The sequence below is a fragment of the Moschus berezovskii genome, chromosome 22 (genome assembly GCF_049115385.1).
Source record: "Moschus berezovskii isolate FMDL1 chromosome 22, NW_MosBer_1.0, whole genome shotgun sequence".
In the NCBI taxonomy this organism is placed as follows: Eukaryota; Metazoa; Chordata; class Mammalia; order Artiodactyla; family Moschidae; genus Moschus; species Moschus berezovskii.
Genome location: NC_142481.1, coordinates 10653613 through 10668703, shown reverse-complemented (window position 1 = coordinate 10668703; position 15091 = coordinate 10653613). Strand labels below are relative to the sequence as shown.

Sequence of the window (15091 nt, the reverse complement as noted above, 5' to 3'; positions counted from 1 at the left end):
GCCACCACACAAGCGTACATTGCTGTGTGATTTCATTTATGTAACCTCCCCCAAGAGGCAACCTCAACCCACAGAGTCACAAGTCAGGATAGTGGTTACCCTTGGCGGGCTTAGTGACTGGAAAGGGGACATGGTCGGCTTTCTAGGGGGCTGGTTATGTTCAGTTTCCTATTCTTTCTGTGAGTTTATCAAACTGGACACTTAGGATTTGTACACTTTGCTTTAGGTACATTATAATCCAGTTAAAATTTTTCATAACCCAAATGAATCGGTGTTGTCCAGCCACCTTCCTGGTCTCTCCCAAGTGAGTTTCACTTGCAACATCTGGAGAGGCCCAGAGAAATGCCACTGTCCAGTGCCCTGCCCTTCATCAGTCTGTTCCTCCCTGTTGCCTGTGGGCGATCAGCCTTGGCCTTGGTCACCTGTCAGATGAGCCTGAGACATCTAAGTTCAAGGTGCCCCGACTGCCTATTTAATCCTCTTCCAGTTGGGAAATTGCATGGGCCCCTCCCAAGAGAAATCCCAGTCTTATGATGTCCTCCAGGCTTCTGCCTGCGTGCAGGGAGCAGGGAGAAGGGTTGTGATGGAACCATGAATTCTCTACTCTCCCTGAGGTCTGTTAGAAGGCAAAATGGATTCAGAACCCAGGCCTGAGAAATTCCAGTCCCCCACTCAAAATGGGAGGGGAAGGGGCATGACTATGGCTTGTGTTAAAGGGACTCAAAGACACATTCCTTTCTCTCTCTCTTTTTTTAACATTTGTAATTGCTTTTTTTTTTTTTAACTTTAAACTTTTTATTTTGTATTGGGGCATAGCTGATTAACAATGGTGTGATAGTTTCAGGTGAACAGAGAAGGGACTCAGCCATCCATGGATACACATGTATCCATTCTCCCCCTACCCCCCTCTATCCAGGCTGGCACAAAACATTGAGTAGAGTTCCCTGTGCTATGCAGTAGGTCTGTGTTTGTTATCCATTTTTAATTTAGCAGAAGACACATTCCTTTCTTGTTTAAAAAACAAAATTTATTGAGCAGTTAAGACAATTTTTTTTGGCCAAGCAGCATGTGGGATCTTAGTTCCCCGACCAGGGATCTAAAATGTGTCCCCTGCATTGGAAACAGAGTCTTAACTACTGAGTCACCTGGGAAGTCCCCAAGAGAGTCTTTATAATATACTTTTATTATATTTTTGAACCACAAGTTTAAAAAAATTTCAAATTCCACACGTCAATTACCTCCACAAATCTAGACAGTTCCTTAAAGGTAAAGGCTCCAAAGGGAATCTCAGCCTGAAATTGAGGAGGATTTTATGTCACCATCTATAAATGCAGCTATGGTTATCAAGCACAGTAGTTAAAACAAAACAAAAAATGGTGAAATCACTCACGTTTGCTTCCCTAGCAGAGTCTTATATTCCCAAGCAAATTTTTGCCAACTTACCAACACTTCAGAGTTATTTCACTACCAATAAATAAATCTAATGATTTGCAAAGGAGCTTTATATATTTCAACACACAAGAATCTCCCAAACATAACACGGAGAGAAGCAACGCGAGTTCCAATAGATACAAACAGTGTGATTAAAAACAAGAATGTGCACTGACTGTGGACACACATACGTTTAGGAAAAGTACTCTCTCCCATGGAATAATACTCAGCAACTTCAGGACAGATGAGGGAGGAAGGAGGGAGAAAAGAGGCTTTTTAACTTTATCTCCTAAAAAAGGGAAAAACCCAAAGCAAGTAGGGCAAAATGTTCACCTCTGTTAATTCTAAGTGGTAGGTACATGGGTGTTTGTTACACTATTTTCTCTATATCTGCAATATGTAATGATTAAAAGTAAAAGATTACTGACTTCCCTGATGGTCCAGTGGATAAGACTCTGAGCTCCCAGTGCAAGGGCTAGGATTTGATCCCTGGTCAGGGAACTAGATCCCGCATGCTGTGGCCAAATAAATAAATAAAAATATATTAAAATTGGACTGCAAGGAGATCCACCCACTCCATTCTAAAGGAGATCAATCCTGGGTGGTCATTGGAAGGACTGATAAAGCTGAAACTCCAATACTTTGGCCACCTCATGCGATGAGTTGACTCACTGGAGAAGAGTCTGATGCTGGGAGGGATTGGGGGTGGAGGAGAAGGGGACAACAGAGAATGAGATGGCTGGATGGCATCACTGACTCGATGGACATGAGTTTGAGTGAACTCCGGGAGTTGGTGATGGACAGGGAGGCCTGGCGTGCTGCGATTCATGGGGTCGCAAAGAGTCGTACATGACTGAGCGACTGAACTGAACTGAACTGAACTGAAAAGTAAAAGATTATTTCAAAAAAATAACAATTTTATATATATATATATATATATATATATATATATATATATATTGCCATTTGGGGGCAGGGGAAAAGATTTTTATGAATGCACAGTGATAGAAATCAGGTCACTGGTTCCCTGAGGGCAGGGGTGGCCAGAGGGATGGACTGAAAAAAAACACAAGGAAATCTGGAGGATGATGGAAATATTTTTAACAGTAGTGATTTCATGGCAAATACCCATGATAAAACCCATCACAGTGAACACTTAAAATAAGCACAGTTTATTGCATGTAAGTTATACCTCAAAAGTGTTGTTAAATAAAAAAGGAATTTTACATTGTATACGATTATGAAAGTGAAAAGGCAAGCCATAGACTGGGAGAAAATATTTGCAAATCATGTATTTGATGAAGGACTTGTTCCAGAATACATAACGAGCTCTTAAAACTCAGCAACAGGAAGATAAATAATCCAGTTAAAATGGGGGAAAGATTTGAACAGACACTTCACCAAACATGATATGCAAACTGTTAATAAGCAAGTGCAAAGATGCTCAATACATCAGTCAGCAGAGCATACAAATCAAACCCACAGGAGATTCCATTTCACACACACTTTGCTGTTGTTCAGTCACTTAGTCGTGTCTGACTCTTCGCGACTCTGTGGACTGCAGCACGCCAGGCTTCCCTGTCCTTCACCATCTCCAGGAGTTTGCTCAAACTTATATCCGTTGAGTTGATGATGGCATCCCACCATCTCTCCTCTGTCACCCCTTTCTCCTCCCGCCTTCAATCTTTCTCAGCGTCAGGGTCTTTTCCAATGAGTCAGTTCTTCACATCAGGTGGCCAAAGTATTGGAGTTTCAGCTTCAGCATCAGTCCTTCCAGTGAATATTCAGGACTGATTTCTTTTAGGATTGACTGGTTGGATCTCTTTGCTGTCCAAGGGATTCTCAAGAGTCTTCTCTAGCACTACAATTTGAAAGCATCAATTCTTCGGCGTTCAGCATTCTTTATGGTCCAATTCTCACATCCATACATGACTACTGGAAAAATCATAGCTTTGACTACACGGAAATTTGTTGGCAAAATGACGTCTCTGCTTTTTAATATGCTGTCTAGGTTCGTCATAGCTTTTCTTCCAAGGAGCAAGCATCTTTTAATTTTGTGGCTGCAGTCACTGTCCGAAGTGATTTTGGAGCCCAAGAAAGTAAAGTCTGTCACTGTTTCCATTGTTTCCCCATCTACTTGTCATGAAGTGATGGTACAGGATGCCATGATCTTAGTTTTCTGAATATTGAGTTTTAAGCCAGCTTTTTCACTATCCTCTTTCACCTTCATCAAGAGGTACTTCAGTTCCTCTTCGCTTTCTGCCATAAGGGTGGTGTCATCTGCATGTCTGAGGTTATTGATATTTCTCCTGGCAATCTTGATTCAAGTTTGTGCTTCATCCAGCCCGGCATTTTGCATGATGCACTCTGCATATAAGTTAAATAAGCAGGGTGATAATATACAGGCAGGTAGGGTGGTCTGTTATTCCCATCTCTTTAAGAATTTTCCACAGTTTGTTGTGATCCTCAGTCAAAGGCTTTAGCATAGTCAATGAAGCAGAATTAGATACTTTTCTGGAATTCCATTGCTTTCTCTATGATGCCAATTTGGATGTTGGCAATTTGATCTCTGGTGCTGAAACTAAAACCTGACTCAGCCAAAAAAAAAAAAGACTGTACAATGGTCTCATATGGAATTGGAGGGGAGGGGGGATGCTCTGGAGTCAGGGCAGGCCAGCCCCAGCCCTGTTCTATGACTGTCACCCTCAGCTACTGCTTCTGCCCCTCCCACTCCCTGAGTGCAAGAAAAATCTGCCTGCCCATGCAGGGCACTTCAGTTCAGTAAATGGATTCAAAGACCCCACATGCTTTGGGACAACTAAGTCTGCTCACCACAACTACTGAGCCCACTTGCTGCAACTACTGAAGTCTGGCACCTAGAGCCGGTGCTTTGCAACAAGAGAAGCCATCGCAGTGAGAAGCTCACGCACCGCCAAGAAGAGTAGCCCCTGCTCTCAGCAACTAGAGAAAGGCCGCACACAGCAATGAAGACCCTGCACAGCCAAAAATAAATACATTTTTACAAAACTCATCAAATTTATACACACTATAAGTAGAGATATTTTATATATAGAGAAAAAATACTGTAAGTCAACTATACTTCAATACAATTTAACAAATTTAAACCGTCAAGGTTTATACTTTATATACATGCATTGTATTGTGTGTCACTTAAACCTCAATAAAGCCGCTTTGACAAAAATATTCAAGGAAAGGCAGGATAAGAACTTGCTTAGATACTAACGCATATATATGGAATTTAGAAAGATGCAAATGATAACCCTGTATACGAGACAGCAAAAGAGACACAGATGTATAGAACAGTCTTTGGGACTCTGTGGGAGAGGGTGAGGGTGGGATGATTTGGGAGAATGGCATTGAAACACGTATGTTGTCATATGTGAAATGAATCACTAGTTCAGGGTCAATGCATGTTATAGGATGCTCAGGGCTGGCATGCGGGGATGACCCAGAGGGAGGATAAAGGGAGGAGGGAGGTGGGAGGGGGGTTCAGGAGGGGGAACTTATGTAAACCCGGGGCGAATTCATGTCAATGTATGGCAAAACCAACCAATATAATATTGTAAAATAATTTGCCTCCAATAAAAAATAAATTAATTACCAAAAAAAAAGAAGAACTTGCTTAGAAACAGAGAAAAAGGACTAAAAGAGTTTGTGGCAGGAGAAGGGGTACAGAGTAGGTGGTGTGTGGCTGAGAATTGCTGCTTTTTATGAGGAGCCTTACAGAATGCTTATTCACTTTTTTAAAGATTTAATTGATTATTTTTTGGCTGTCCTGGGTTTTTCATTGCTGTGCACGGGCCTTCTCCAGCGGCAGCAAGCAGGGACTGCTCTCTAGTTGAGATATGCAGGCTTCTCACTGAGGGGGCTGCTCTTGTAGTAGAGCACAGGCTCTAGAGGCGCCAGCTTCAGTAGTTGCTGCACCCGCTTGGTTGCTCCTGGGCATGTGGGATCTTCCCAGAGCAGGGATTGAACCATGTCCCCTGCATCGGCAGGCAGATTCTTAACCACTGGACCACCAGGGAAGCCCCAGGAATGTTTATTCTTTAAACTGAGAATTAAGAAATAAACATTTAATGTAACTACACTACTGAGTGACTGAACTGTGTAACTACACACACGCGTTGGCACAGACACAATATTCATGGGACCTGAGCTCTGCAGCTCCTGTCCTCACCCCCTGCTCTGATAGGTCACCGGGTCTGATGTATTGCAGTCTCTGCCCCTTGGCGCCCCCTGCAACTCCCCACCAAGAAGTGATCATCCCAGAAAATAAAAATACAATGTTAAGCCACAGCCCTCTCCTGAAGAAAACCCTACTGCAGTGGTCTCTACTTGCTCACAGAAAATGTCCTGACTCCTTAAAATGGCCACAAGGCTCAATAGGATTTTTAAAAATTTATTTTCTATTTTTAATTATTTAAAAAATTCTGGCAGCACCAAGAAGCTTGTGAGATCTCAGTTCTCCAACCAGGGATCAAACCCTGCTCTGGGAGCACAGAGTCTTAACCACGGGATTGTCCGGGAAGTTCTTTCTCTTTTTTTCACCCAGGTATTATTCTTAAGAAGAATCTTCTTGTTTAATCACTAAGTCCTGTAAGACTCTGCAACACCATGGACTGTAGACTGCCAGGCTCCTCTGTTCGTGGGATTTCCCAGGCAAGAATACTGACGTGGGTTGCCATTTCCTTCTCCAGGGGATCCTCTCTACCCAGGGACCGAACCCATCTTCTGTATTGGCAGGTGGGTTCACTGGCATGCACAAAGATTTAGTCCAAGGTCCTTGTGGACACCTTTCTGCCTAGCGTGGCTGTTTGGGAAGGTCCTTCCCTTCCAGTAACCAAGGTGTCCTGATGCTGCCTTTCAGATCAAGTAGAAGTGGAGCCGCTGTTTGGTGTGTGACATGTCCATCTTCTAAGCTTAAAACTCAAAGCTCATGGGAAACTCAGAAGAACAGAGCAGCAAACTCTGGGGTACCTTATACGCTGTCTCTTGGGGGGCTCCCTGCAAGACTGAGCCCCAGGTACAGGAGTAACCTGCTCACTAACATATCCTATAAAGACTTCCTTCCTTTTCTGTCTCACCTCCCTCTCCAGGCACCCCTTGTATCTACCCTTCTAAGACTCAAAGAATAGTAGTCATTTATTATTCCCATTATTATCCCATTTATTATTATTCTCATTTATTATTCGGGGTCTGCCCTGGTGGCTCAGAGGTTAAAGCATCTGCCTGCAATGCGGGAGACCTGGGTTCGACCCCTGGGTCCAGAAGATCCCCTGGAGAAGGAAATAGCAACCCACTCTAATATTCTTGCCTGGAGAATCCCATGGACAGAGGAGCCTGGCATGCTACAGTTCATGGGGTTGCAAAGAGTTGGACATGACTGAGCGACTTCACTTTCTTTCTTTCTTTATTATTCCCATAATTACTTTCTGAAGAGGTAAAGATGCATTTTTCTTGCATCTCCTGCATTGGCAGGTGGATTCTTTACTGCTGAGCCACCAGGGGAAAATCGTGTGTATTTTGCCACAATTTAAAAAGAAAAGGTAACCTGGTAATGAGAAATTGGTTTAGGTACTGCTCCATTTCACAGCCAACTGGTCAACACCAACTGGGTGCACTGCAATATAACCCGGATGATGATCACCCAGAGTTAGTGCAGACCCCATACTGGATGGGCCATCCCAGGAGACTGCCCCGACTCCAGACCTCAACCACAAGTGGGGTTCCCCAGCCATGTGCACTTCTGACTGACTGGTTACAAATTCGGGGTGCCACAATTCTCTCAGGTTCAAAACTGTCTAGAATAACTCATAGATGCCCTAAAAACATTATAAACATACTTGCAATTACAGTTTCATTATAAAAGATGCACAGAGGGTGAGATTTAGGAGAGCTTCCTGGCTCTCTCCCTGAGAATCAGAACAGGAATCAGGGTGCCACCCAGGAAGCACTGTTCCATCAGGTGTGATGAAATTTTCCGCCAAGTGATTGAACTTGGTGGTCTCAATATGGCTAGTTTAAAGTCACAACCCTCTGGGGGTCTGAGGTGGGGAGAGATAAATTAGGAGTTTGGGATTCACACAAACACATTACTATATATAAAACAGGTAAATAAGAAGGGCCTACTTTACAGCGCAGAGAACTCTACTCGGTACCTATAATGGAAAACAATCTGAAAAAAATACAATGTATAATTGAATATATATGTATAATTTAACACAACATGGTAAATTAACTACATACTCTGATAAAATAAAATCACAACGCTGTAAATCTTCTATCTATACCTTATTCATAGGGCTTTCTGGTGACTGGCCTGGTTTGAGTAATCTCATTAGCATAACAAATACACACCCATCCTTTAGGAATTTATGGATGATTCTGAAATGCTATTAGCAGTTGTGAAAACATCTGCATATATTCTTTATTATTAACACTAAAGATACATTGTCATCTGGAGCACACTGTTGACTGACTTTGCAGGGCAGACAGCTGGAGGCAGAAGCTGTCTTCCCGGGGTGCCTCCATGACATGTGGCAGCCGGAAGCAGCCAGAGGCAGGCCGGGGCCCAGGGTCAGAGTCAGCAGAGGGTCCCGACTCCTCATCTGCTCAGGTACAGGCCTCTCCCCGCCCCCTCCTCCGGCCCAGCTCCCTGGCAGACCCTCATGCCTCTCTCTCCTGCAGCTCTCCTCCTGCTGTTCCCATGCCTGCAAGGCTGGCCTCACGCCTCCAAAGGTGAGCAGGGCTGTTGTGGGGCAGGGAAGCCCAGCTCCTCTGGGGTGGCCGGGCAGTGCGGGGGGGCCCAGCTTCCACCTCTGTGCTCCTGCTCAGCTGAAATGCCAGCCTGAGAGCAGAATTCTGACCCACTTTCCACCCTCGGGTTCTGGGGTTGCCTCTGGGAGGATCCCCTCTGCCAGCCCCCTGTGCTGCGGGGTAGGGGGGGCGCTTCCCAGGAGGGAGAAGAAATGGGGCTTGGAAGGAGATGGGGAGGGGTCAGCTGAGTCAAGTAATTGTAACCGTGCTGTGCTCAGTTGTGTCCGACTCTTTGCAACCCCCTGGACTGTAGCCTGCCAGGCTCCTCTGTCCATGGGATTCTCCAGGCAAGAATACTGGACCAGGTTGCCATGCCCGCCTCCAGGGTATCTTCCCAACCCAGGGATGGAACTCTTCTCTCTTGCATCTCCTGCACTGGCGGGCAGGTTCTTTACTGATTTCCCACACGGGAAGCCCAGATGAGTCATGGTCAAGAGTCCCTTTCTACAAGAAGCTCAGCTGGGGAAGCTTCTCTATCATCACTGCCCGACAGCCACTTTCACTCTGGTGACACCCCCACGAAGCAGACAATCCCATTTTAGGGATGGGGAAAGTGTGGCTCAGAGGGGTGAAGTTAATTGCCTGAGGTGAGGGGAAAAAACGGGGCTTAAACCTTGACCTGGCAAGTTGTCTTTCCTCTACTTAAAAAAAAAAAACAACTTATTTTTTCATTTTCGCTGGGTCTTAGTCACTGCACGTGGGATCTAGTTCCCTGACCAGGGATCAAACCCACCCTGGCCCCCTGCATTGTGAGCACGGAGTCTTAGTCACTGGACTGCCAGGGAAGTTCTCCTTACTGTCCCATTCTCTTTCTGGAACGTGAGGGAGGCCGATCAGTACGTTTTTTTTAATGACCACTGGCTGTATGCACTTCTTTTGCTGTGACGGGGCACCCAAGGTGAGTGGCTGTAACTCTGCCCACTGAGGGCCAGAGAACTCAGCACAGAAGCCACACCCCTGGGCCGGGAGGAAGGCAGATGAGGAGGTAGCGAGAGGAAAGAGGGCACGTGTGCTCTGGGGACAGAGGTGAACTGGACACTGGACCTCAGTGCTGGCTAAGGGATACATGGGTGCAGGGAAATACAGATCAAAACCACAAGGAGATACCACTTCCCACCCACAAAGGAATGGCTGTAATCAGAGACTCGGACATCATGGACTGGCGAGGATGTGGGGAAATCAGCACTCATATACTGCTGGTGGAAATGGAAAATGGGGCAGTGTCCAGAATAGACAGCAAGTAGACTGGTGGTGGTTGCCCGAGGCTGGGGCGTGTGGGGAAGTGGGAGGAAGAGAGGAGCGACTGCTGATGGACACAGGGTTTCTTTTTAGGGTGATTGAACACCTTCTGAAATCAATTGTAGCAGTGATTCCACAACTCTGAAAATATACTAAAAACCATGTATGCTTGAAATGGGTGAATCGTATGATATGTGAATTCTACCTTTTTAAAATAATTTTTTAAAAAAATTTATCTGTTTGGCTCTGCTGGTTTTTAGTTGCTATAGGTGGGATCTTCACTGTCAAATGTTGTGCATGGGGGATCTTTTAGTTTGGGTATGCGGGATCTTTTTTAGTTATGGCCACTTAAACTCAGTTGCAGCCTGTGGGACTTAGTTCCCTGATCAGGGATCCTGCACTTGGAGCTTGGAGTCTCAGCCACTGAACCACCAGAGAAGTCCCTGAATTCTATCTCTTTGTTGTTGCTGTTGTCAGTTTCTCTCTATTTTGATGGCTGGATGGCATCACCGATTCGATGGACATGAGTTTGAGTGAACTCCGGGAGTTGGTGATGGACAGGGAGGCCTGGTGTGCTGTGATTCATGGGGTCGCAAAGAGTTGGACACGACTGAGCGACTGAATTGAACTGAACTGAACTGAATGTATTTGGCTGTGCCGGGCCCTAGCTGTGGCACATGGGATCTTTGATCTGCTGCTGCAGCGTGCAGAATGGTTTAGTTGTGGCATGTGGGATCTAGTTCCCTATGGTTGTTTAGTCCCTCAGTTGTGTCCAACTTTTTGTGACCCCACGGACTGTAGCCCGCCAGGCTCCTCTGTCCATGGGATTTTCCAGGCTAGATTGTTACAGAGGGTTGCCATTTCCTTCTCCAAGGGATCCTCCCAACCCAGGGATCGAACCTGCGTCTCCACGTCTCCTGCATCACAGGCAGGTTCTTTTACCGCTGAGCCACCAGGGAAGGCCCGATAGTCCCCTGACCAGGGATCAAACCAGGGTTGCCTACACTGGGACCTCGGAGTTCTAGCCACTGGACCACTAGTGAAGTCCGCTGGATTCTATCTTAATAAAGGTATTCGAGAAAAAAACACAAGGGAAGAGGGAACTCCTTGGTGGTCCAGTAGTTAGGACTCCCTGCTTTTACTGCCAACATCTGGAGAGCAAGCCAAAAAACCACACAAATGGATGTGAGGTCAGGGCCCCTCCGCCCAGGCCCTCCCACTGAGCCGAGTCTGGCCCGCAGGCGAGGTGCTGGTCGTGAGAAAGGAGCGCTGGCGGCTCTGCGGCAGCCTGGCGCTGGACCCCAAGGACCGGAAGTGGAGCTGCTGCAGAGGCTTCTACCCTTTCCACCCGCCATGCAGAGGTGCTGCCAAACCTGGGGGAAGTTCATGGTCAGCCCCATGGACCCGGAAAAGTCAGAGGCTGAAGACTGCAGTATGTACACCCAGAAAGCTCTAGGTAGGTCCTGACCCCGCTGGTAGCCTCTCTGTCTGCCCTGGGGGTCACAGAGACCCTTTTCTCTCTCCTTCCTTCCCGGGAGCTCTGTCCTCCTCTGAGGGGCTTGTCTGCTACCAGACAAGGGATATGTGCCAAGAAGTTAGTTGCATTCCAGTTCCCTACTGTGTGACCTCAGACAAGTGTTCTGCCCTCTCTGGGCCCAGTCTACCAGTCATCAGGGTAAGGGCATGCACAAGAACTCTTCCAAACAGAGTTGGGGGCGGGGCCTTTCAAAGTCGTTCCAAGTGACATGAGGGGCAGTCCCTCTTGTGTTCTGTCCTCCTCTGAGCCCCTCCCCGTCCCAGGTCCCAGATCCCCGTGTGTGTGTGTGTGTGTGTGTGTGTGTGTGTGATGGGAAGTCCCCTGGTCCCAGATCCCCGTGTGTGTGTGTGTGTGTGTGTGATGGGAAGTCCCCTGGGTGTCTCACAAGAATGGCTGAGTCCAAACATAGGCAGGGGTGGGGGCTCCTGGTTTTTGGAAGTCACCACCAGGTGGAAATCACCTGAGGGCCACTACACTGCAGTGGGGCCTGCTGCCTCCCTCGAGGATCCCACAGACACTTCCAAGGTAACAGGCAGCCGTGTCTCTGAACTGGGCTGGTGGTGACCTGAGTGTTTGTTTTTCTCTTCACTGTGTATTACAGAATAAAACAAAGACTGATGATTAGATCTGTGTGCATTCTCAAGCAAACATGTCCTTGACAAAACAAGCCTGATATTGATGGGCACACATTCTGATCTGGTTTTGATGAAAAGCAAATCATCGTGTTAACTGGCAAGAAATGCAGGACATTCTTCTTTTCCTTCTGGCTGATTACATTTCACAAACAGGTGTTACAGAACAGGAATGACAAGAGCAATCTCCCTTCTTGGGATTGGAACCTCTGTGGATCCAAGTGAACTTCTCCCAGGGACATGAGCCCCACCGGCCCTGTGAGAAGAGGTCTCCTGGGAATCGGGCACTAACCCGCAGTCACATGTAGTATTCTGTGTTGCAGGGCAGCCCGTCCACCTGCCTTCTGAGTCACACTTGGGGAGGGAGGCAAAAACCTTGGAACCAACTCGATGCTTCTTCGAGTGTGACTCACCACGCCCAGGATCTTAGGTCTCACTCTGAAAGATCACCCCAGGTAACTAATGGCACAGAGGCCGGGCTTAAATATACAGCAAGAATGTGACGGGTGAGGCTCTGCCCCTGAGTGTGGACAGCTTAAATGAGCTGTTGATATCAGTGGTCTTGGTCTCATGCTCACCTGGAAAGTTGGGGAATGCTGGGGCCATGATACTTCCCTCCACCCCCAGACCCCCTCTCTCCAATTTGGGCTGCCCTTCTCTGCTCCTGGGAAGCTCAGTGCCTCTCCTCTGTTTCTGGTGGGCACTGACTTTGGGCAGTGCCCTCAAGAGAGGAGGGGATAGGGACCTCCCTTATTCACTCCCTTAGTCCAGTGGCTAAGACTTTGCCTTCTAGTGCAGGGGCGGGGTGGGTTCAATCCCTGGCCGGGGAGCTAAGATGGACTCACGTGCCTTGGGCCGAAAAATCAAAACATAAAATAGAAGCAATACTGTAACAAAATTTTAAAAATGGTCCACATCAAAATAGCTTTAAAATAAAAAAAAAAGGGGGCGGGGAAAGGAGAAGACAGTAAAAAGATCAGTGCTGCAGAGGGTCAGGGTAAGAGAGGGACCAATGAATAAGTGGAGCACAGGGGGGAATTTTAGGGCAGTGAAACCATTCTGTATTTTCTAATAGTGGGTGTCATTATAAATATGTCCAAACCCATAGAAGATACAAAACCAAGAGTGAATCCTAATGTAAACTATGGGCTTTGGTGATACATTGATACTGACCCCTCAATGGTAACAAATACGCTAAAGCAAGACGTTGATAGTAGGGGCAATTACATGTGTGCATGGGGGGGGAGGGTATGTGGGAATTCTCCATATTTAAAAAAAATACCTTTTATTTATGTATTTGGCTGTGAAGGGTCTCAGTTACGTCATGTGGGCTCTTCATCATGGTGAGAAGGCTTCTCTCTAGTTGTGTAGGGGCGTATTGCCACCAGGCAAGTCAGATCCTTGACCCTGCATCCTGAGTTACAACCCAGATTCTTAACCACTGGGCCACCAGCGAAGCCCTGTCCATACTTTCTGCTCAATTTTCCTGTAAGCCTTCTTGTTGTTTAGTCACCAGGCCATGTCTGACTCTTTTGTGACCTCCATAAGCTATAGCCCATCAGCCTCCTCTGTCCATGGGATTCTCCAGGCAAGAATACTAGAGTGGGTTGCCATGCCCTTCTCCAGGGGATCTTCCCAACCCAGGAATTGAACCCTTGTTTCCTGAATTGGCAGGCGGATTCTTTACCACTGAGCCACCTGGGAAGCCCTTCTGTAAGCCTAAAACTTCTCAAAAAATAAAGTCTATTAATTTTGGAAAATGTATATCAAGGAACAAAGGTACTCAGATAAGTCTGAAAACAAGGATGAGGCTACCAGTTTGCCTGGAAGAGACCAAAAAATATTTTCAATCTCTTGGCATTCAAAAGACCTGGTGCTGGTGCAGGACGGACAAACGGTTGACAGAACAGGATCAAGAAAGAGGTACTTGTGTCTGGGGCACGTGGCGGACGCTGCTGTCCAGTCTCAGATGAGGATGGAAAGGGTGTACCGTTCCACGCACTTCGAGACGCCAGTCCCTCATACATCTGGAAACTGAAGATCGCAGATTGCACCCAACCTTACACTCATCAGAAACCAAAACGCAACGTAACCCAAGTTCAGTGAATGGCAAGCACAAAGGAAACATTAACACAAATATGAGAAGGGAGACATTGAAGATATAAATTCTTAGGGTAGAGAAGCCCTTCTCAAATAAACACAGAAACGAACAAACAAAACAAGTGCCTGAAAGGAAAAAGACTCACAGATTTGGTTACTTTAAAATGAAAAAACTTCAGCAGGACAAAACACACCAGCTGCTGCTAAGTCACTTCAGTCATGTCTGACTCTGTGTGACCCCATAGATGGAAGCCCACCAGGCTCCCCCATCCCTGGGATTCTCCAGGCAAGAACACTGGAGTGGGTTGCCATTTCCTTCTCCAATGTGTGAAAGTGAAAAGTGAAAGTGAAGTCGCTCAGTCGTGTCCGACCCTCAGGCTCCTCCATCCATGGGACCCTCCAAGCAAGAGCACTGGAGTGGCTTGCCATTGCCTTCTCCGGCAGAAATGAACATTAATTCACAGACAGTGAAAAGAGGCATCTTTCAAAAGCAGTACGAATGTCCAATAAGCAGCGGAAAAGATGTTCATCCTACGGGTTAAAACAAGAAAGTGCAAACTAAAAGAATAATGAAATTCCATCGTGCACTTGCATGGGCTGAAAATTTTTTTTTAAGTTTGATCCGTGCAAGTGTTGACAGTTCCTCTGACACTTCACTGAGATTTTAAGGGGCATTCCTTTTTTGGCCATGCCACGCAGCTTGCAGGATCTTAAGCTTCCCAAACAGGGATCGAACCCATGCCCCCTCCAGTGGAAGCGCAGAGTGCGAACTACTGGACCACCAGGGAAGTCCCTATGAGGTATTTTTATATTAACTATAAATGTCTTTGGCTTCCCTGGTGGCTCAGTCGGTAAAGAATCCACCAGCAATGCAGGAGACCTGGGTTCAATCCCTGGGTTGGGAAGATCCCCTGGCGGAGGGCATGGCAACCCACTCCAGTATTCTTGCCTAGGGAATTCCATGGAGAGAGGAGCCTGGCGGGCTACAGTCCATGGGGTCGCAAAGAGTCAGACACAGCTGAGTGACTGAGCACACAGCCCAGCATAAATGTCTTTAATATATTTGTTTCTTTCAGCTCTGGGCATCTCCCTGAGGAAACACTCATGCTGGCCAACGAGGAGTGGGCAGATCCCTGACTGTCACGAGGGAAGAGAGGGACGGCACCCATGCCCACAAAGGGAGATCTGTAGTAGGCGTGTCGCGGCCAGACCACTCCCAAAAGGGTTCTTGCCAACGTGTTCCCCCACCCCGCCACTACCAGAAACAAGATTCCTTTTAGGGAGGGAACTTTGGTCTCTCTGAAGTGGCTGAACT

General features: G+C 46.8%; 2 protein-coding genes across 2 annotated transcripts in view; one reads left to right on the top strand and one right to left on the bottom strand.

Annotated features, from left to right (window-relative positions):
• OPA3 (outer mitochondrial membrane lipid metabolism regulator OPA3) overlaps window positions 1–15091 on the bottom strand; it is a 62105-nt gene that overhangs the window by 4512 nt on the left and 42502 nt on the right. The window lies entirely within an intron of this gene.
• LOC129546667 (uncharacterized) lies at window positions 7961–14981 on the top strand. The gene is made up of 5 exons (XM_088830632.1): window positions 7961–8068; window positions 8140–8190; window positions 10749–10963; window positions 12000–12131; window positions 14853–14981. The coding sequence occupies exons 1-3, from the start codon at window positions 7987–7989 to the stop codon at window positions 10961–10963; spliced, it is 348 nt and encodes a 115-aa protein (XP_088686758.1). The 5' UTR covers window positions 7961–7986; the 3' UTR covers window positions 12000–12131; window positions 14853–14981.